At 35.3% G+C, this 22,590-nt stretch overlaps 1 protein-coding gene across 1 annotated transcript in view; it reads left to right on the forward strand.

The window, feature by feature from the left end:
- The window catches only part of LOC136027527 (dorsal-ventral patterning protein Sog-like), a 167,361-nt gene that overhangs the window by 66,425 nt on the left and 78,346 nt on the right, over nucleotides 1-22,590 (forward strand). Inside the window, exons 4-5 of the mRNA XM_065704875.1 lie at nucleotides 1,019-1,151; nucleotides 17,376-17,438. Of these exons, the coding sequence (XP_065560947.1) occupies nucleotides 1,019-1,151; nucleotides 17,376-17,438 (196 nt within the window). The remainder of the gene's footprint in view (nucleotides 1-1,018; nucleotides 1,152-17,375; nucleotides 17,439-22,590) is intronic.

The raw sequence follows: 22,590 nt of genomic DNA on the forward strand, positions 1-22,590 counted from the left end.
TATTGCAAACAATTGTGAATGGATTGTAAACAACTACACGCCAAAAAGTCTTCTTTTTTTACGAACCTAGCCCATTCTTAAAATTGAGGTGTTAACTTAGGAATGGAACACACCTAGATTTTATTCATAGTGACTATGTCTGAAATATGAACAAGAGAAAGTTGTGGCTGAATTAGAGACAAATAAGAAAAATGGAAAAATCCTATCTGTATCCCCTCCTCCCACGTCTGTTGAAAAAGGAAGAGTGTAATCTAGGTCATCCCCAAGGATGTATCTAGGAGAAGCCTCAAAGGCACCTCATTTTTAAGATTCATTGAAATTTTCTCATCCTAACTTCCTACACATATGAACAAAAGATGGGCACTATGTGCACAGGAATTTTTTAGTGATTAAAATCGAGGCACTCTATTTGATGGAAGACACTTAAAAGCTAAGGATTACTTGGAAAATATAAGAAATACTAGAGGAAATAGTAAAGCTTCAAGAATTCGGCAGGGGGATTGAGCCTAAGGGATCGCGGGCCTACCACTTTTAGGACGTGTCTACCAGCAGCACTACTACTGCTACTAATTCTTTGCAGCACCGAGCCGCCTGAAGCCAACACAGCGGTGCGCGCTCCTCTTTCATCACGATGTATTCAATGCTTCCCTCTTTACAGTCTCTCGGGAAGTTCTCATTTTCCTTACGACTTCCTCCTGCCCTATTCGGGGTCTAGAATGTTTTGCCCTAGACGGTTGGCCAACAAAGACAATATTTGGCAAGCTTTCACCCTTCATCTGTATACGTGCCCTAGCTATCTCAACCTTTCTCTCGTTATAGCCCTAGAAAGAGGGATTGAACCCTATCTTTCGTACCCCACCATCAATATTTTGTTACCCACCAGTAATATTATATGAAATTCGAAGTTGTGGAGTCTGTACTCGTGCATTCAGTTCCTAAAAATTTTTGTGACATCTTTGTCGTATAACTATAAATAAAGGATTATAATTGAAAATAATAAATTTAATTCTCTTTGTAGGTGCAGAAAAAACGGCGAATCACAGGACGGACAGTATGCAAGAATGTCAAAAACGAATGTCCCAAAATTACGTGCAAAGAACCTATACTTCCACCAGGACATTGCTGCAAAATTTGTCCCGAAGATGGGAAAGGTAAAATATTTAACTGATAAGAGAACCTCAAGACCCTTGTCCCTCAAAAATAAATTTCTGTTCTTCTTAGGCAAGACAACAATTCTTGCAAGCTCGATTGAAATGTTCAATCGAACCATGTTCAATCGAACCAATTAGATAAAACATTCTGAACCTTTTGTGGTTCCATCTGTCCTCGACCGTCGTTTTGGGGCTACTTCTTTCACCAGTCTTTTAATGTAACTCCTATAGGAGTTTCTGTCTTCTGCTATGTGCAGATTGACATATGACATTTTCAGCTACGAAAAATAGTCTTTCTTTTTCTTTGGGAGGCGTCCTCTAGGACAAGAACCATGTGTACGGCCTTCAAAGGCTAACTTTGGGAGGTGAGTGCTTTCCATACTCTTGATTAGTCCTAGCCATCTAAGTTGTTGCAGTTTTATTTCTTCGAGGATGATATGTTTGACTTTGAGACATTGGAGAATATTGGTGTTGGAGATTCTATCATAGTAAGTGATTCCAGCACTACGTCGTATAAAAATTGTTTTTAAGTCAGCAAAGTGATATGAAAATTGTTTTTAATTCAGCAAAGTGATATGAAAATTGTTTTTAATTCAGCAAAGTGACCCTCATCATCTGTTTACGTGTCTAAAATTCACAGGCATAAATGGTGATAGGGGGGCATCAGGGTTTTAAAGCTGAAATTCGAAAGTGGAAGGCTTCTCTTGATTATTGTCAGAAGTGAGTAAGCTACCAAGATAGGTAAATTACTCGACCCATTCTATATTATACCCTCCAAGAGAGAAGCCTTGTAGAGTACCGACCGATGTCTCAAAGCTTTTGGTGATCCCCTCTCCAATCATAACACGGATTCTGAATTTCGTCTACGGGTCTAAAATTAAGGAAACCCAGTTGGGTGGGATGCCAAAGTGAAGAAGAACATGCCAGATGACTGTCTCCCCAGACGAGGACGAGCGCCTGCTTGAAGTCTGAAGATTTGGTAGATACTGTGGCCAAGCTTATGGCACAGTTTCCGCCATGCTTTGCACGTACACCTGGTGTGCGTGATTTCTGAAAGGGGGCGCTTCTTCAATTTTAATGGTATAGTAGTTCTCTTTAGAAATTTCTGGAAAATTGTTTTTGTAATTAGACTTTCTTTTAATATAAACACAACTTACTTGTTATTCCTTAATCAAATTTAAAAAGAAATTATTAGGCACTTTTTTAAGGTACTTTTTAGTTTTAGTTTTCATTCGTTAAGGGGACTGGAAGGGGAGTATTCAGGAGGGCAAATCTCTGCTGAAAGGGCATTGATCATTTCTGGAATAGCCTTTGTACTCCAGAAATGGCATCAAAAGTGCCATTTTTGGTGCCATATGACACTTTCCGATGCCGTCATGGAGAATAATTTGTAAAAAGCATGTACGTATAAGCATTAGCTTCCAAATGAACCGTTGAACAACTTTCTATGCGGTAGCAGTGCTCAGTTACCCCGGACACATATATGATGCACATGCTCAAATATGATTATCTCATGTTTTCTAAATGGGGGGGGGGGGTTAAATACCCCGGTGAAGTGTTTCGACCATTTTGATTCCAGTGATCCACTTTTCATTTCAAGATACGCGATTTCGAGGCGTTTCAAGCTCTTTTTCGAAATCTGCTTGTATTGCGGATTGTTTTTGTAATATAATTTTACAATTAAGATAAACCTAAGTAATAGTTGCCATTCTTGAAATGTTTTGATCACAAGAATTTTTTTCCCTTGAGAACATAGTTTTCAAGTTTCATTACTGTGGTTAATGATTCGCCCTTTACTAGGTCCAAGTATCGTTCTTCATCCGAAGTTGCTCTTTAACCTGGTATGATCTTCCTGAGGAAGTTACCCTCAAAGTTTCTCTGATGACTCTTTCAGAAGAAGATTAAATGGTCATATAAAAATCTCAATAAAAGACTAGCGGCAAATCAGATATTTAACTACACCTGGCACCGCGGATCAAACAGTTCGTGGTAACGAACTGTAGTAAGGAGCGACTCGGCTCAATAGTAACCAAAACTCTAAAAAATTGAATTTTGATATCAATAGCTACATCAAAAGAATTGCATTTTAATGCTGATTTTAAATATATAACCTGGCACCGCGGATTAAAAAAAACCTGACGTTGCTCTTTTGACTTTCAGGTTTTAAAAAAAAAGTTCCTGTTCCTCGGTTCACAATTGCAAAAAGCTCCTTGTCCGTAATGCTATGTACCTAGGTAAATGGTGTCTGCATTAATAGTACTTGTTTTACAGTCTACGTGCCAAAGTTTCACACATATTGATATAAATGGCTAACTAGTTAATGTTGTCTCCATGATAATTAGCTATAAATTATGTTTACAAAGGTTCGCAAATTTTGAACAATTTATTTGCCTGTAATGCCATTTCTGTATTGGATTTCGAATAAAATCTTCTATTTTGACACATCTTTTACAATTCTTGGGTCTTTTAGTAGTTGTCTTTGACGCTCTGTGCCTGAGTCCATGTGCAAAAATTAAGGCATTGGCGCTTAGGGACCATACCATCAGTCGGGTATCAAAAGGTCGTATCTTCATCATTGTAAATTTTTAGAAGAGCAAATAAAAAACCTCACAACTTTTGTATTTCCCCTCTGATAACTGTAAAACAAAACGGATAAATATTGATAAATATTGATAAATATTTAAAACAAAACTCTGATAAATATTGATTTTACATATCAATCCGCTTTTGTTTTATGGTTATTGGAGGGAAAATAAAAAAAGTTGTGAGGTTTTTTATTTGCTCTTCTGAAAATTTTAAATTATGGAGATACGACCTTTTGATACCCGACTGACGATATATAATTAAACAATTGATTCCCGTTACAGTATTCCTCTCCCTAATTCTCAAAGGTTTGGATTGCCTGTATGCAGTATTATCATGTGGATTGTGTAAGCAAATGCTCGTCAAAGTTAATTCAGGGTCAGTGGCGTCAATTCAGGAAAATTAGGGGATAGGCAAATGTACTCTTTCAATTCCTAAGGGGTACGATTTGTCCCCTTCAATTTTTTCAATGAAACTACCAAAAAAGGCATTTTTCTTGAAAACACAAGCTAATACGGTATTTATCAAAATCTACGGGGGCACAGGCCCCCTTCACTCGTAATACCAATGGTTATTATATATAAGGATCACTGACCAATTTTTCATTAAGGTCTGAGCCCACTCCCTAAGAAAAGTGTCCTTGCACGCCGGTCCGCTTCAAAATGAATAATCAAACCAGCCTACTCTACACAAAAAAATAATATAGCGTGAAAGCTGTGATATAATATAGCAATTATAAAACAGTTCGTGGTAACGAACTGTAGTAAGGAGCGACCCGGCTCAATAGTAACCGAAACTCTAAAAAACGAAATTTTTATATCAATAGTTACATCAAATTTTAATATATATTAAATTTTAATTTAATATATACGCTAAAGTTTTTACTGTTTTAAAAAGTAGAGTTGAGAGAAAGAGTCAAACCTTTGCAGCAAAGAGCGGGGCGTTGAAGAGGGAGCCCCTTTCATATACGGAGTAATTTTTGTTCGCTTTAAGTTTTAATGTCGGTCCTTACTTTCAGTTAAAAAAAACTTGTTTTTTTATTTAGTCTGTTCAAGCTTATCCTATTATCTGTTCAAGCTTATTGAGCTTAGCTTTATATATATATATATATATATATATATATATATATATATATATATATATATATATATATATATATATATATATATATATATATATATATATAGTTAAGCTCAGTAAGTTTGAACAGATGATTGAAAACAGCTTTCACGTTATATTATTTTTTTCTATGTAGAGGAGGCTGGCTTAATATATATATTACATAAAAAAACTAGTTTTTTTTAACTGAAAGTAAGGAGGGACATTAAAACTTAAAACGAACAGAAATTACTCCGTATATGAAATGGGTTGTCCCCTCCACAATCCCTTGCTCTTTACGCTAAAGTTTTTAATTGTTTTAAAAAGCAGAATTGTGGCAAAGAGTCAAACTTCTAGTGCCCTTTTAAGTGACCGAAAAATTGGAGGGCACCTAGCCCCCCTCCCACGCTCATTTTTCTCCAAAGTCAACGGATCAAAATTTTGAGATAGCCATTTTGTTCCGCATAGTCAAAAACAATAATAACTATGTCTTTGGGAATGACTTACTCCCCCACAGTCCCCGGGGGAGGGGCTACAAGTTGCACACTTCGGCCAGTGTTTACATATAATAATGGTTACTGGGAAGTGTACAGCGTTTTAAGGGGATTTTTTTTTGTTTTGGGGGTGGGGTTGAGGGAAGGGAGCTATGTGGGAGGATCTTTCCTTGGAGAAATATGTCATGGGGGAACAGAAATTCAATGAAAAGGGCGCAGGATTTTCTAAAATTACTATAAAAAAAATGAAAAAATAAACATAGAAAAGTTTTTTCAATTGAAAGTAAGGAGTAGTATTGAAACTTAAAACGAACAGAGATTATTACGCATGTGAGGGGTTCCAAAAATACTTTAGCATAAAGAGCGAGGTATTTAGGAGGAGATAAATACATCGCTCTTTATGCTATAGTATTTTTAGTAATTTCAACTATTTATTCTACGGCCTTTTGGATTCAGGGGCCATTCTTAAAGAATAGGGACACAACTTACGATTTAGTGCAAAGAGCGAGGTATTAACGAGGATACAAACCCCCTTATATACACAATACAAATTTAAGAATATAAAAGTTTGTTACGTAAGCTAATTCTTAAGTTACGTATATTTTTTACTAATAAAAACATTCGTTAAAAATTAAAATTTATAGTTGCCTTTTTATGTAACCGAAAAATTGCAGGGCAACTAGGCTTTCCCCACCCCTTATTTTTCAAAATCGTCTGATCAAAACTAAGAGAAAGCCATTTAGCCAAAAAAGGAATTAATATGCAAATTTCATTTTAATAATTTATGTGTGGAGAGCCAAAATCAAACATGCATTAATTCAAAAACGTTCAGGAATTACATAAAAAAACTAGTTTTTTTAACTGAAAGTAAGGAGCGACATTAAAACTTAAAACGAACAGAAATTACTCCGTATATGAAATGGGTTGTCCCCTCCACAATCCCTTGCTCTTTACGCTAAAGTTTTTAATTGTTTTAAAAAGCAGAATTGTGGCAAAGAGTCAAACTTCTAGTGCCCTTTTAAGTGACCGAAAAATTGGAGGGCACCTAGGCCCCCTCCCACGCTCATTTTTGAGCCCTCTTGCGACATTCTAGGACCACTTGGTCGATACGATGACCCCTGGGAAAAAAAAACAAAAAAAACAACAAACAAACAAACAAATAAACACGCACCCGTGATTTGTCTTCTGGCAAAAAAATACGAAATTCCACATTTTTGTAGATGGGAGCTTGAAACTTCTACAACAGGGTTCTCTCATACACTGAATCTGATGGTGTGATTTTCGTTAAGATTCTATGACTTTTAGGGGTTGTTTCCCCTATTTTTTAAAATAAGGCAAATTTTCTCAGGCTTGTAACTTTTGATGGGTAAGACTAAACTTGATCAAACTTATATATTTAAAATCAGCCTTAAAATGCGAATCTTTTGATGTAGCTATCGATATCAAAACCCCATTTTTTAGAGTCTTGGTTGCTATTGAGCCGGGTCGCTCCTTACTACAGTTCGTTACCACGAACTGTTTGATATACTATTATGTATTATATATATAATACATATTATATTATTGTATATTACATATATTACATATAATTATATCATCATAATATATTATATTAATTAATAATATTAATAATATATTATATTATATATTTTATTACATATTATATATATATACATATATTATATATATATATATATATATATATATATATATATATATATATATATATATATATATATATATATATATATATATATATATATATATATATATATATATACATATATAATTAACAGTTAATTAATTAATATTGTTTGAACAGATAATTGGAAACAGCTTTCACGCTATATATTTTTTTTTATGTAGAGTAGGCTGGTTTGACTATCTATTTTAAAGCGGACCTGCGTGCAAGGACACTTTGTGTGTGTGTGTACCCCTAAACAACTGGAACAGATTCAAGTAATGCAAGTTTAACCTATCGTTATAATCTTCATACATCCTGTATGTTTACACCCTCTAAGGGGAGCAGGGTGGCAATCTCCCCTGGGAAACAAAAGACATACAAGAATAATTGATAGACAATGAAATGAGATATTCCATATTGAAATCTTGGTAAAAAGAAAACTCCTGGTAACACTTGCCACTCCCCTCTAGAAAATGTCATGACAGGGCTGATGCCACTCTCTGCCCCAAAGACGAAATCTTTCTATGCATTAACAACGTGTAAAATTTGTGCATTCTTGTAACAACGTCAAGTTGAACCATCTGCCCCTGCTTTCAGTTAAAAAAAAAAAAAAAAAAAAAAAAAAAAAAAAAAAAAAAAAATAAATAAAAAACAATCTCGTAAATTGATTTGAGGAATCAACTAGAAATTGGATCTCATTAAATTTGGCAGCTAGATAAACTCTTCTGATTTCAGAGTGATATTTTTCATTGAAGAGAACGATAAAACCATATAAATCGCACAACTCCGGCGGTGTGCGCCAAAGAGTAAATCTTGTCTTTGGCGCCTTTAAGCCGAGACGATTGCTATCGAATCGATATCGGGTCAAGTGAATGAAAGAAAAAAAAAAACTCTAGTATATTTCCTTCTATAGTAATCACAAAAGGGCCACCGACAAATCTAAAAAAGTGGCACATTGTCGTCCTCATGATCTGGAAGCATAAACTACGATTTATCTATTTATAATTGGTATCACCGACACAGATTCATGTTACCTTTCCCATGATGTTGTGTACGAGCAGCATTTTCTTAACAGTATACGAGCCAATTTAGAGTGGGTTCACCTACACCTCTAACACTAGCTGAGCCCTCTCCCTCCAATTGGCATTGCTCTTCCCACAAAATTACAATTTGAATTACTTATGAGATTTGATCATATTCACAAGTTTCCTCTTAAAAGAAGAAAACTTTTTCAGTATGGATGAGACTTAAAAAACACTTATTTTACCCATAAAAGGGAAGTTAAGTTTGCTACAAATTGACAGATATAGCCACTGCAGTCCAGCAGTCACTGCAATTCAGCTCAAGAGGAAGTGGAGATGCTTTATTGATGTTTCAAGCGCCGCAAACGAGCCTGGGCGATCCTAGCTATACGGTTAGGCTTCCAGGATAAACATGTTTATCTCAATTACAGGAGCATTTGAATTTTCAGCACTAAATGAAGAGATTCAACGATTGTTTTGGCCGTGCTGATTGTCAGTTTCTAGTTTATCCTCCAAGAATCAAGCAGCCACTTTGACTCGTCTCACTCTGAATTTCGTCAAGCTGTCTGATGTCTTGTGGGGCAACCAAAATAGATGACTTGGACGGGGTAGGATGGAGGAGGAGTGTTTGTCAACTGTATTTCTATTTGTTTGTTTTTTTTGTTGTGTAACTTTTTGTTTAGTAGATAAAGGCGTGTCTCATGAAATAGATTGAAGTAACAACGTTGACATCATCAGTATCTACGTGGATATCTATTGCCAGTTTTCACCACGACTTTGTGAATTCATTTAATATAATTTTATTTTAAGTATAATAACCACTCATTCTTTACAATCTTTTTTAGATCCAAACAAATTAGATAACTGGCGTGTCGTACAATAGGGCAAATTGAAAAAAAAAATATATTAAACTTTATTTTAAAATTTAATTTAGAAGTTACAGAAAAATTAAACTTTTGTACTATCTACTTCCTCAGCCTATTTACCTAATTAAAAAAAGATTGGGTCAGTAAAACAGTAGTGTTTTGCACCCCTATTTTACACACTAAATTTTCTATTACTGACAAGTTGAAAACAAGGGGAGTTGGGTGTTCCCCTAAATAAAGAATAGCAGCACAGGGAAACATCAATCAATATAAGAACCAGTATATTAGTAAAAAAATTAGGCATTTTTCTGACTTTCACGATTTCCTAGTTTTTTTCCCCATTTTTTGCTGTCTTTGGACCATCTTTTCTTGCTCATCTTCTGCTGTTTAAACGAATTCAGGTTCTAAACTTAATCCGGGCTGGAATAAATTCCTGCTTATGGTGGCATTTACAATTACTTTAGGTTCGTATATTTTTACCCTGGAATGACCTATTTATTTCTCAAAGAGCATTTTTTCCAAGCCCCCCTCTCATTCTATAAAACAGGGGACAGATAGAGCTCCCAATTCCCCTAGAATAAGGTCTGCAATTGTAGACCAACTATTTTATCTTTAGGTTCTATGTCATACTCTTACGGAAAAAACGAAATCAGTTATATTAACCTAATGAAGGAGGACTGTTCAATCAAGCTCTTTTGTAAGAAGAGAAAAATCTTCTTAGAATAAGGTTTATTGAGACGGAAAATACAAATGTTGGAAAAGTTTCGATTTTATTGTCAGCTTTCCAAATCTCATCTAATTTTCTTCCGGCTTCTCTAAGCCGATTTCATGGGACAAATGTTTTTTGCTCTTTCGATTGCAAAGTGTTCCCTCTTTTTGTCTGAAACTATCATTTTGCAGAAGAGAAATCAATGATGCATGTTGGTCGTGCTTGGCAACATTTCCGATTGAGCTATCTTTTGGAGAACAATTAAATAAAAAAAAAGTTCTTTAACTGAAAGTAAGAAGCAACATTAAAGCGAAAAGAAATTACTCCGTATATGAAAGGGGCTGTTCCCCCCTCAACGCCCCGCTCTTTACGCTAAACTTTTTATTGTTTTAAAAAGTAGAGTTGAGAGAAAAAGTCAGACTCTTTCGTTAAGATTCTGTCACTTTTAAGGGGTGTTTCCTCCTATTTTCTAAAATCAGACAAATTTTCTCAGGCTCGTAACTTTTGATGGGTAAAAATAAATTTGATGAAACTTATATATTTTAAATCAGCGTTAAAATGTGATTCTTTTAATGTAACTATCGGTATCAGAATTCCATTTCTTAGAGTTTCAGTTGCTATTGAGCCGGGTCGCTCCTTACTACAGTTCGTTACCACGAACTGTTTGATTACAAAACTTGTTGAATCTTTTTTGCTACTATTGAATGATAGCTAAAAAAATTGAAAGCATTCGTAGCATACGGGCAAGAATTTTGTTTCAAATATTGTTATTTGAATTTACTGCTGTTCAATGGGAGCTCATCTTTAGCGCTTAGCATACTCTTTCATGCAGCACAAGCATATGAAGCACTATATTTCAACCGTGACTGTATCCAGGATTTTTGCTCGGGTGGGAGGAACATACCAAAAGAGTTTTTGTTCGAGAGGGGGAAGGATTTACTACAATAATATTTGTTTGGAGGGAGAAGGGTATATGTTTTTTTTATCTAGATTTTTAAACACATCTAGAAACCACTGAAATATTTGTTTCCCCCCTGGACACGCCCCTGAGTTAAACCCAGGCACATGTATTGAAATTTATCTTGGGAGTGACCCATTACTCTGAAATAGAGGCCTAAAAGAAAAAAACATGAGAAATACGTAAAGAAGGTGCGGAAGTATTTCTGAAATCTTAGGATATGTGGGTACTAACCCCGAAGGTAACACATCGCCCACAAACTTCCTTATTTAAAACAAACAGTAATTATATAAACACAGTGCTTCTTTTTTACATAAAAAACAGGTGCCAAATAAACTTGTTCCCGTTCTAAAGTATTCGCCCTTTTTTCTCGTTAAATAACTTACCTATAATTTTATCTTATTTATTTCAATTGGATACAACAGTTCAATATACCTTAAGTTATATACGTAAAATTGTTTTCAAGAAATAAGGACTTTTCCCTCATTTCCTCATACAAATTCTGGGTTCTATTTCCACGTAGCCTATCAATAAAAGACAGTCTAGTCTTTGTAGTTACTTGAAACTACGAAGAACAGATTTCACAGGAGAAGGGCTCTTCGTTGGGGTTGCCCACTCTCTGTCACCTGAAATGTATCTCGGAATGCCACTTGTTCCGCCACGCATGGGATACTTCCACCGCCCTGTACCTCTTCAAGCCACGCATGGCATACTTCCGCTATATGTGGTACGCTCCCGGGATTTTCATGTTTGCTGAAGGGGGGCAAGCTAACGGAGGAGCTTATTGGCTTACAGGTTGATTGATTGCTAACAATACTTTTTTTTCTATAGCAAGGGCGATTTTTCTTTGAGCTTAACAGATATTACAAAAAAACAACCTCGATGTCAAAAACTTAATTTTTTAGTATTTGTTCCAGTAAGAAAACAAGACATGTAGCTTTATGAAAGAGAGAATTAAAGTAAAGACTACTGATATAATGAAACACTGGGAAAGCAGGTCGACCAATTGTCAATGATGATTGATTTAGGGGTGGGAGTTTGTAAGCCTCAATTCGACAATGAAGCAAACTTTTGAGTTGCTGCAACTAAAGCTGTGTCGCTCTTTTTTCTCTCTCTCTCCAAACCTGGAGGATGAATCTCAGTCTGATCGAAAAATACCAAAAATTCCCCCCCCAAGTGATTTTTTTTTAAATATTAGCTTGCAAAGACTAAGTGTATTTATTTCAACCCCCCTCTTCCACTAATTTTTTTTTCAAAGATCCGTTTTGCAAAGACTTAGTGTATTCAGTTCAAACTCCCCCCAACTGATTTTTTTCAAAGACTAGATTGTAAAGACTAAGTTTTTTATTTCGAATATGACCCCCCCCCCCCCCTGTGTACGTACCTGAAATTTAACATATATGACAGAAACTTGGTGGAAAAAAGAAGACCTACTTAACAAAAGAAATTAGAAATAATTATAAATTTTAGCTCTTAAAAAATTTCCCATAAAAAAAAAGTGTTATTGCTTTTACTTTATTGAAAGCAATTATCAACGTTAGGACTCAAACTGGACATAAACTCTTTCCTATATAATGGGACCTTGTGCTTTTCAGTGATCAATCTCTGAAAAGCATTTGTCCTTATTCCATAATGTATTATTCTAATGTATTATTCCAAATGTATTAGCTTATAAACTTAATCCAGTATTGTATATTCCTTGTCAAGTTGGCTGCCTCTTCCTTATCGAACAGATCGTAAGCTGTTAGCTATCTAAAGCATTAATGCAACCCTCTCCCTTTCCACAATTGAGTACCCTGACATACTTCCTTAGGTCCTCGTATTTTTAGTTTAGGTTAACAATCTTGCTCTGCAAAGATAGATAGTGTTAAGCTATGCTCATCAGAGACTTGTAATTATGGCAGATGTTGTCCTAACGAAATACCACCGTAAAATCGAACGTGTTAGATGGTTTAACAGGGTACAGAACTGGGAGATCCTCTAGTCTTTTAAATGACCACCCCTTGTCTGAGCAGCTCGAGTCTCGCTCGCTGCACTGGTGCAATCATCTACTTCGCTGGCCCACTCTATTCATCTTCGACCCAACGCAAATGGCTGGAAACGCCCCAGATGTAGATCACGCATAAGACTGCGGATATCGTCTGCGGTCAACTCATTATCAGAACATCCACCCCGATGAAGCTCCAGCCCTTGCTCAGTAAGGAGCATTGTGGAGACAATTAACGGCGCTGACGTCTGGCTCCATCCACGCTGGCAACGTTGCCGAGCAAGAGCTTTAAGACAGTCGCGATTAACAGGAATTTCCCGATTCTCGGAAAAGGTGGTAGAAACCTGCTATAAAAATTAACGTGCAACCATCCTCAGTGACGTTGCGCGTGATGTTTCATATTCAGACATAAGAATCAACTTTCTAAATCTATGACAGTGCCAACGTGTTTCATTAAATCCTCGCCCCTTTTTATTAATCCTATCCCTCCTGAATTTTCGGTGTCCCCCTTGAAATTACTTGGTATCTCAATTTTAAAATGGGCGATCAATTTTAAATATCATCTGCAAAGCTAATGCTTCCATCTCTCTTCTTAAGCCCATTTATAAAGGCTCTCTTTAAGCCTCTCTGTCTTTAAAGATTTATGCTTTCTTTTTTCGCCTTGTATTCGAATATGAGCGTCTGGTTTGGCACCCTGATATTGCAGAGAAAGAGTCCGAAAAAATTGAATTAGTTCAAGAACGAGCCCTAAGCATAATTTTTCGCACGATTTTTTTCCGAAAGACCCCCCCCCCTCCATTGAGACTCCGCACGTCCCCTGCTGATTCGCAGTCTGAACCAGTTCTGCGGCCCAATACCTGCTTTGCTTCAACTTATGAAAATACTTTTCCCCCTTTAGTACCAAACTAACTAGTAAACCACCCAATAGCACCCATTTTTGTTTTCTATATAATTCTCTCGTTCATCTTGTCTTTGATGTTTTATTGATATTTTTAATTTATTTAAATGTTTTACTAAATTTTTTAACTTTTTGGTGCTCATGTCTTTTTTTGTAGTAATGTGTTTTTTTGCCAACTTCATTGTAATCTTTGTTTTGAATCATTTTATGTTTTTAATGCTTAATTGTTTGTCCCATTTTGCTCAATTTATTGACTCTTGTTTGTTTTTGTTGTGTTCTGTTCGGAATATTTTCAGTGGCATCAAATGAAGGGGTGCCTTTCCCTTTAATATTTAAGCCCCCCTCCTCTCCCCATAAATTTCTTTTTTGAAACCTGGCATTTTGGGTGTATATTCATTGAGAAAATTGAAAAAAAAGCCCGCCCTAGATATTGAAAAATATTTTCCCCCTAATTTTCGTGAATTGACACCAATGCCTTACCTTAGCCTAGCTCTCATCCACTAAACAACGTTTAGTGGAATTTATAACTCGAATCTTGACTTCGAACTTGAATGATTATTAATCGCTGGAAGTTTTTACCGTGTATTTATAAAATTGTCGATTCACTGGGCTTTTTTTGGCATCAGTTTGCCTCCTATTAATTGGATGTAGTAACCGATAGCCTCAGTAAATATTTAAGCACAATAAAAGATAACTTGTTACTTTTTTTGGCTATTTTTAGCTGATGATTTAATATCGGCTCTGTAGGAAACTTTAAATTAGTATCAGACTTAAATGGATTAACCGCTCCTACCTTGTTTGCTGGTTGTCTTTTTTGGATGGTCGAAGTGATTGTGGTTAAGATAAGCATTTTTTTTTAGTTATTAGTATTTAGACAATTATATTGTCAAAGAATATTAATAAATGTTTTTGTCAATTTTTTTTGGATAATATTTTTTGACAAAATCTATTTGCTGCTGTATATCCAAGTCCAAAATGACTGAAAAGATGGGATAGGATGGCTCTGTCAAAATTCTAATGGGGTTTTGTCATAGTTATCTGATGGTATTTATGAACTTTGCTTGCAATTTTTAATAAGAAATCATTAAAAAAGAACGCATTTTAAACTCTGTTCCTAATTTTGAACACGATTTAATTTTGAAAAGAATCCACTACCATTATTTTCCCTTTGAAAAAGCGTGCATTTGCCCCAGGATTGCTGGTTTTTTCTGAATCGAAAATGAACCCTACAAATAACGAACCAAGGCTATATTTGTGAAACATTTGTGGAACGAAGCTATGGACAGAATCATCTATTTAATATTAGTTGTTTCAATTCATGTGAGTTATGGAGGAGGTGGGCAAAATGAGTTTTAATATCAGGGGAGGGGCATTTTGTTGTTTTTCGATTTTGTCTATAAAGGTACCAAAAAGCCATTTTCCAATGAAAATAAGTATTTTTGAAGCTTATGAGGGGATTTCGGTGGACAATGCCCCCTGCCTCACTCCTAAATTGACGCCACCGCTTAATATTGAAAAAAACTATATAACAAAATTCTTGCTTCATTGTATTTACACAATTTATATTTATTTTATTTTCAGAGGTGCTTCCTCTTGATTTCAGTTAATTATTTAACCAAAGAAAGTGGTAATGAAAATGGGAATGCGAAATCCAATAAAATTGTTGGATAATGATAATTTGGCTGAGAAACAGTCCTGGCCCAGGAAATTCTGGAAATGCATTGTGTTCTTCTTTTGTCTTTTAGCTTGCTAGAATACAGGGGCACCCATTTAGGAGGGGGGTTCAATCGTCTCCTATGTTTTTGTTGTTTCTTTCGATGTTTTAAATGAAAAATTAAAATTTTTTCTTTATTGAAAATGCCAAAAAAGTTATGTTTCATAATCTAGGGGGAATATAGGCGGGGGGGGGGTATATTCTGAACCTGTTTGTACAATTTGTTTTGAGCTGAGTTTTTCTTCATTTAGTTTTCACTTAGTTTTCATTCAAGGAGGTACCAGAAAAGAAAATAAAAAGAGTTAGTTTAAGGCCTGTTTAGTTGTACAAAGTAAAGAGAGGACTCTTACTAGCACAATGACTCATTTCCAGAAAGTGCCGTATTTTCATATCTGGCACCTGTCTATAACAAAATAAACAAGAAAGGATAGAAGTAACCTCTAACCTAGTATATTTCATTTACATTGCAAACTCAAGTCAGAAGCGAGATTCTTTTTCCGTTTATGTCCCTGGAGTGCATCAATTTAAGACATAGTATAAAAAACTGGCTCCTGTTTAGTTTATATTGCCTCACACGTAGACGCATTTTTTTTCTAGTTATTTAACGAGAGAGTAAAGACCAGACAACAATTCGCCAGATTACTTAACCAACTATAAGGCGTGCCGATACAGAGTTGCTATCACTAAATTGATCGTCATAATACCCAACAAGCCGCCTGGTTTTGCATTCTACAATATCCCATTTCAAATAGTTCTCTATTTTCATTTATTCTGTGATTTATATCGCACGGTTGAGGCGCCGCTTTGTATTCCATTGTTTCTACCAATCGTTCGTATCTTAATTGGTGATGTGATGTGGAACTCCTCTGAACACAGACGGCAAATTTGCAATTCGTCTCCGCCTTTGACTTGTGTATATTCTGTAACAGACGAGGTCAAATAGGTCATGAACGTTGTTTGCTAAAGTCAACAAGTGGCAAAGATCGTTTACCGCACACAAAAAGATAAACCTGACAGACTTATCTGAATAGAAATATATTTCAGAGATATTTGACTATATGCAGTAGCGGTTTAGGCCCAACAATGTGGGGGAAGGCAAGGTATACCACAGGAGTGTCAGATATAAGAAAACAAGGGGGACAGCTTCCCTCCCCCTGCTAAAGCCTTTAACCGCAATTAACTATATGGATCACAAAATTGTCAATTTTCTTGGCCATGTATCACTAACATTTTCTTGATCTGTACAATTTCGAATGGTCTGTATAGGAGGATGTTTCTATTAAGAGACAGTTTCAGATTTATCGATTTGAAGCCACTAGCCACCTTAAGTAGCAAAGAATAAATGATATAAATATTCTATTCCTACTACCACTTGATTATTCTTCAAATAGAGGGGATTGGAAGCAGAATCTTATGTGGGACGTCTATGGATCCCAATTCTTTGAGCCCAGTTCTCTCATAAAAGATCATCATTTTATTGTGTATTTTGCGTAAATTTCGCATACCCCGCCTATTTTTTCTTATTTTGATGTATGCCCCCTCCCAAAAGAATTTTCTGTGTTGTGCCGGATTCAAATAACTAAAAGCAAGCGAAAAACAAGTCACATTCACTAACTTTTTGACCTCGTCTGGAATATGAAGTATCGACAAGTAGAGGCGCAGACGGATTGCAAATTCTGCAATCTCTGTTTATAGATATTTGATACATGGCGTAGATATTTGATATCTGCTCTCATGGATCGGTATTAGTGTCGATTTTCTCGCACCACCCACAAAGCTTACGCTTTAGCCTCCTAGTCCTAGAAGGGTTATATTCAGAAGGGTATTCCGTTTGACACCCCCCCCCCCGAATGTTTGTCCGGTTCGAATGAAAGTAATAAAAATAAATATAAAATGACGTTTCTTGCATTTTGTAAATTCTCACAAAACTAAAATACTGGATAAGGCCCTGTTATCTAATATACCCCCCATTCGAAAGTTAATCAGGAACTAGAGCAGACACAGTAACTTTTTTTGAAAGGAGGGACTGCAATCGGCCAAAAACAATGAAAAATAAGTGAATTTCATGAACTTTACAGGGAATGATTGGTAAATATTATATTCCTGTAGAATTCAGACGGTGTCGAACCCAAGCCCCATCTCTCATACTTGTCTCATTGAGGGCTGATTTCTATACTACTTGTCAAAAATTATTATATGTTTCTTTTTCAGAATTTTCCCTCTTAAAAGAAGATACATTTGCGGGCTATGAAGAAGATGACAAGTCTGGAAAAGGTAAGCACTTTTCTTCGCATGACTAGATCACAAACCACACATAAAATAAAACAATAAAATAAAAATCTTTTTCTTCTGATCCGCATGGGTTAGGATTGTTCATGTCTTTCTACTCTCTACTCACACTATGTTTTTACGTAATAATACTAAATATATATATATATATATATATATATATATATATATATATATATATATATATATATATATATATATATATATATATATATATATATATATGCCTTTTCAAAGATGCTTCTGCTAAAGGGTATGGTCTTCATGGTCTTCACATTTGTGCCCTTGATCTTTCTAAAGCTTTCGATAGTATTGTACACAGTCAGGCTCTTTATTCTCTTTATACTGTGTGTGTATTCTCTTTATGTGTCTTTATAGTGGCTTTATTCTCTTTATGTGTCTTTATAGTGGCTTTATTCTCTTTATGTGTCTTTATAGTGGTGGAGAATTATCTCCAAGTATTTTTAAATTGTGCATTTCTAGTATTCTTGAGAATATATCTTCTATGTGTTTTGTTGGGTTAAATGATATTTCATACCTTGCTCATGCTGATGATATTCTTCTAGTCGGTCTAAACTCAGAATATCGCAGATGGTTAATAAAGTTTCTTTTTCTTTTATTAAAACCGGTCTTTTGCTTTAAGTTGGTAAGTGTGAGTATCTTTCTTTCAATTCTCCATCCCCTCCTAAACCTCTAAGCTTTAAGCTTTTTTCCATCCCTCATGTAGATTCGATGCGGTGGTTGGGTATTAAACTTGCCAAAAATATAAAAAAAATTTGTGGACGTGCCGTATGGGATGCTAAAAGGAAGATCCAGGTCGGTTACTCTAAAATTGTAGCTAATCGAGGTAAATATAATCGCATTGCCCTTGGAAAGCTGTATTCTACTTTTTCGTATAATTTTGTTCTTTACCTTTCTGGGCTATATCCTATACTTAGGAATATGGATTTTAGTGATATTTGGGTAGCCTATTTCCGTTTTTGTAAATATCTTCTTTATCTTCCTCTTTGGTATAGGAATAGAAAAATTATAAATAAGTTTCACCTCCCGAATATAACTGAAAAGTTGACTGGTTTACACAAAAAGATTTTGGAAACAACAGCGTATCGGCGATTGTCGCCTCATCATGGCTTAATTCGTTTTTTTCATTAAAATTATTTATTTAACGTTATTGTCCTTTAATTATTTTTGGTGATTTATTGTTGTCTGATTTTTTTTTGTGTAATTTTATTGTTGATTTTCGCTTGTGTTTACTCCACTATATATATATATATATATATATATATATATATATATATATATATATATATATATATATATATATATATATATATATATATACTCAAGAATTTATTTGACAAGAACAAGATCAAAGATCAAAAGACATTCCGTCGAAGAAAATTGAATAGTTTCAGTTTGAATTTACTAGATGGCATGTGAAAGGTGGCAAATATTGTATTTGAAAAAAAATGATAAAAAGGAAACTTCTTGCATCTCGCAGACGTCTCCAATCGATAGAGCTGGACCATAAATGTTATATTTAATTAAAAATACAAGTTTTACAGACAGGCATGTAAGAAAAGGGTGCCTTTTAGCTGGTCCTGCATTTCTAAATTTTATGACCCCCTCCCAAGGCCAACTAAACTGCTTATTAGCTCCTCCCTCCCCAAGATAGATACAAACAAGTAGGAGCAATGGGATGGCCGCGTACATCCCGGCCTACTTATAACTTTTGAACTGACAATTAAACAAAAAAGAAGATAAGCCATCTCTGACTAGCCCGTTGTACAACAGGCTATAAACCAAAAAATTGAAGCTTTACCTATAAAATAACTTTTCAATCTACTTTTAACCATCAACCGGCGCTCAGCCGCCCGAATGCTCCCTGGAATGTGTTCATGTTCCTGAATTTGTGTGTGGCCTGAAAATATTTCCTTGAAAAATCTTTAAGTCCAGTCTAAACAGATCTTAGTGTTTATCCTACAGTACAGCCAGTCCTAGCTTGTGGTGTGAAAACATTCTTTCTTCACTATCGAAGGGAAGGAAAAATAATCAATTTATTCTATTAAAAGTCACCGGAAGTTGCAGTCAATCGTTTGATATATGTAGCTATGTTCCTCACAGCTGAAAACACAGAACTATTTTGAATTTAAAGATTTTTTCTACGGAAAACAGGCGCCATTACGTTGTCCACTTCTCAATCTTACGGTTATTAACGGAGAATGAAGACGTAATACGAGAAACAAAAAAGATGTAGCCAGACTCACATATGATGTATTTCCATTTTCACTTATTCTATTCTATTAAAAATGGGTCATAGGAAATACAACAGTTGAATATCTAAATAATGCCAACCAAGGGCACAATTTGCTATGGGATAGAGGCAACTACCCCTCCCAGACCCCATTTTGCCCCCCCCCCCCAGACCCCATTTTGCCCCACCCCCAGCTGAAATTTAGCTTTTTCAACAATCTTGTCAAAATTAAGATAAGCCTGCATAATTCAAGCTTCCCCAGAGACGGGTCAATTTTCTTTAGTATATCTTTGCCTTTATGGCAGTGGCTCTTTCTTCAGTTTTCATTGTCATTTTCAATTGATCTGGGAAAATTGGCTTCAAATTTGCCTCCGCCCCCTCCCCAGGATTTTGATTAAATTACGCCATTGCATAACTAGGCTACTTCCATTCCAAATACGTCCTGACAAATTATTTGTAAATATATTTTATTACATAGGTAAATGGTTTCTGAACCTTAGAAAGTGGACCACTTCTGCCTCGAAACATGTCCGAGGGCATGCTTATCCTGTGCAACTGTGGCTATTTAAACTGGGACTGCACAGTGAAGTATATACGGTCCAAAGACTGTATTTTCACCCTTTTGCGGTCTCCTTGTCGATCGCGAAGTCTTTCAAAAGTCAAAACAATTAGGTAAACAAAAAGTAAAAAGTTCTTTTGTAAATAAAAGAACTGTTCTTCTTTGACTGAAAGCCTTTTGATGGAATATAAAAGAAACAAATACCATTATTTATTAGGATTTCAGACAGACATAACTACAAACATAAATATAAATATTTTAATACCTCGACGGCAACCCCCTGTTAATAAACTCGTGGGGAACAAAAGACAAACAATACCTAGTAGATTTTCTTCTATTTTGGGCAGAGAGGGGGGGGGGGTGTTATTGCCGGTTAAAAAATTGAAGTTAAAAATATTGGTTAAAAACATTGTCGGCGCTGAAAATATCATAAAGTAGTTTTGTGCCAGAAAAATAACACAGCAACGTGAACGCAGAAAAAATTTAAGCATTTAAAGTAAATGCAAAGATTTTTCTTGGAAAAATTGTTTTCAAAATAGATTAAGAAGTGGAATTTTTTCGCTAGGATCTATGAACATATGTGAACACAGGGGTTGCAAAACGAACTGGGCTTTACGTAACATACATATTAAATTGATCAAGCTATAAATGCGTAAAAAAAAGTTGAAGGAAGAAAACGAGTTCAAAAGATTAAGTTTTGCAAAGCTTAATCCGTTTTCACCCTCACTTTTTGCTTATAGTCATAGAATCTTCAGAAGAAAAGAAATTTTCTGCTTTTGAATCAATTTTGAAAACAAGTTTTTATTTTATTTTTTCTTGATTGCTTTAGAAGTCATTACTCTTGAAAATTTGTCTTACCTGAGATTCGAACTAAATTTGTTTCAAAAGTAAGGAATAACTTAACGAGAAAACCGGTTTGTTCTGGAGTTTTACACAACGTAAACTTAATTGAGCGGCGTATAATACGCAAGTACCGGAATTTTTCATGGAAAGAGAGCCGGATTTTCCGGTATTATTTAAGAACGATCAGAAAAATAAAAAAACAAGTTTTTCAACTGAAAGTTGAAAACCTTCCTCAAGACCTTGCTCTTTACGCTATAGTTTGTGCTTTTTGTCCTAATTCTTTAAGAACGGTTCCTGAAACACAATGGCTGTTTAATTAGAACTATAAGCTTTATTTATCAGGCTCTTTACTTTTGTGTTTTTCAACTGAAAGTAAGGAGCAACATCAAACCTCAAAAAGTAATGAAATTATTACGTGTTTGAAAGGAATTGCCTCCTCCTCAAGACATGGCTCATTACGCTAAAGTTTTTTTGTATAAAATTTAAAAAGAAGCTTATTGTTCTAATTGAACAGCCATTGTGTTTCAAGAATCGTTCTTAAAAAATTAGGACAAAAAGTAAAACTTTAGCGTAAATACCAAGGTCTTGTGGAAGGGGCAACTCCTTTCATATACGCTATAATTTCTGTTAGTTTTAAGTTTTGATTGTTGCTCCTTACTTTCAGTTTAAAAAAAACTTTTTTTTTTAATTTGATTTCTGATCGTTTTTAAATAATACCGGGAAATCCGGCTCTCTTTCCATGAAAAATTCCGTTACTTGTGTATTATACGCCACTCAATTAGGTTTACGTTGTGTAAAACTCGAGAACAAACCGGTTTTCTCGTTAGGTTCTTCCTTACTTTAGAAATAAATTTGGGCTATAGATTTGCATATTAGGGGGGAAGGTAAAGTATAGCGGGCCTGAATGCAAGATGTGTAAGGCACAATTATTCTGCATATTATGAAGTAAGAATTGTTTTCTGACTTCAAGCTGTCCAAATACTTTACCCCCTCTCTTATGTGCAAATATATAGCCCAAGTTATACATTTCCCATCTATTCTGTCACTTGCCTTTGTCTTGTCTCGTGCTAAGCTGAAAGAAACCAACGAAGAAACCGGTTTGTTCTCGAGTTTTACATAGTGCAAACTTAGGCCCATAAACACAAGTACCAAAATTCCTTCCCCCTACGGAAATTAAAAATCAAACTCAAATAAAATTCTCGAATTTGGAAAGCCTTATTTTCTAGGGGGGGGGGGTATTTCCGAGAGGTATTTACCCGAGGGTATTTTCTGGGGAGATATTTTCCGGGAGGATATTTTCGGGGGCGGGGGGTAAACGCCGGCCATCATTTGTTTTTACGTCTTTGCTGTACCCAATGACCAGTTTATATTGTTTCATTTTTGTAGGGGGAACGTAGAGAAGGGGGATTTTTGATCCTATAATGTTACGCTGTTTTCAGAAGTGAAAATACTGGTCAAATTTAGAATAGTAGAAATAAAGA

Source organism: Artemia franciscana, chromosome 5 (assembly GCF_032884065.1).
Source record: "Artemia franciscana chromosome 5, ASM3288406v1, whole genome shotgun sequence".
Lineage (NCBI taxonomy): Eukaryota > Metazoa > Arthropoda > Branchiopoda > Anostraca > Artemiidae > Artemia > Artemia franciscana.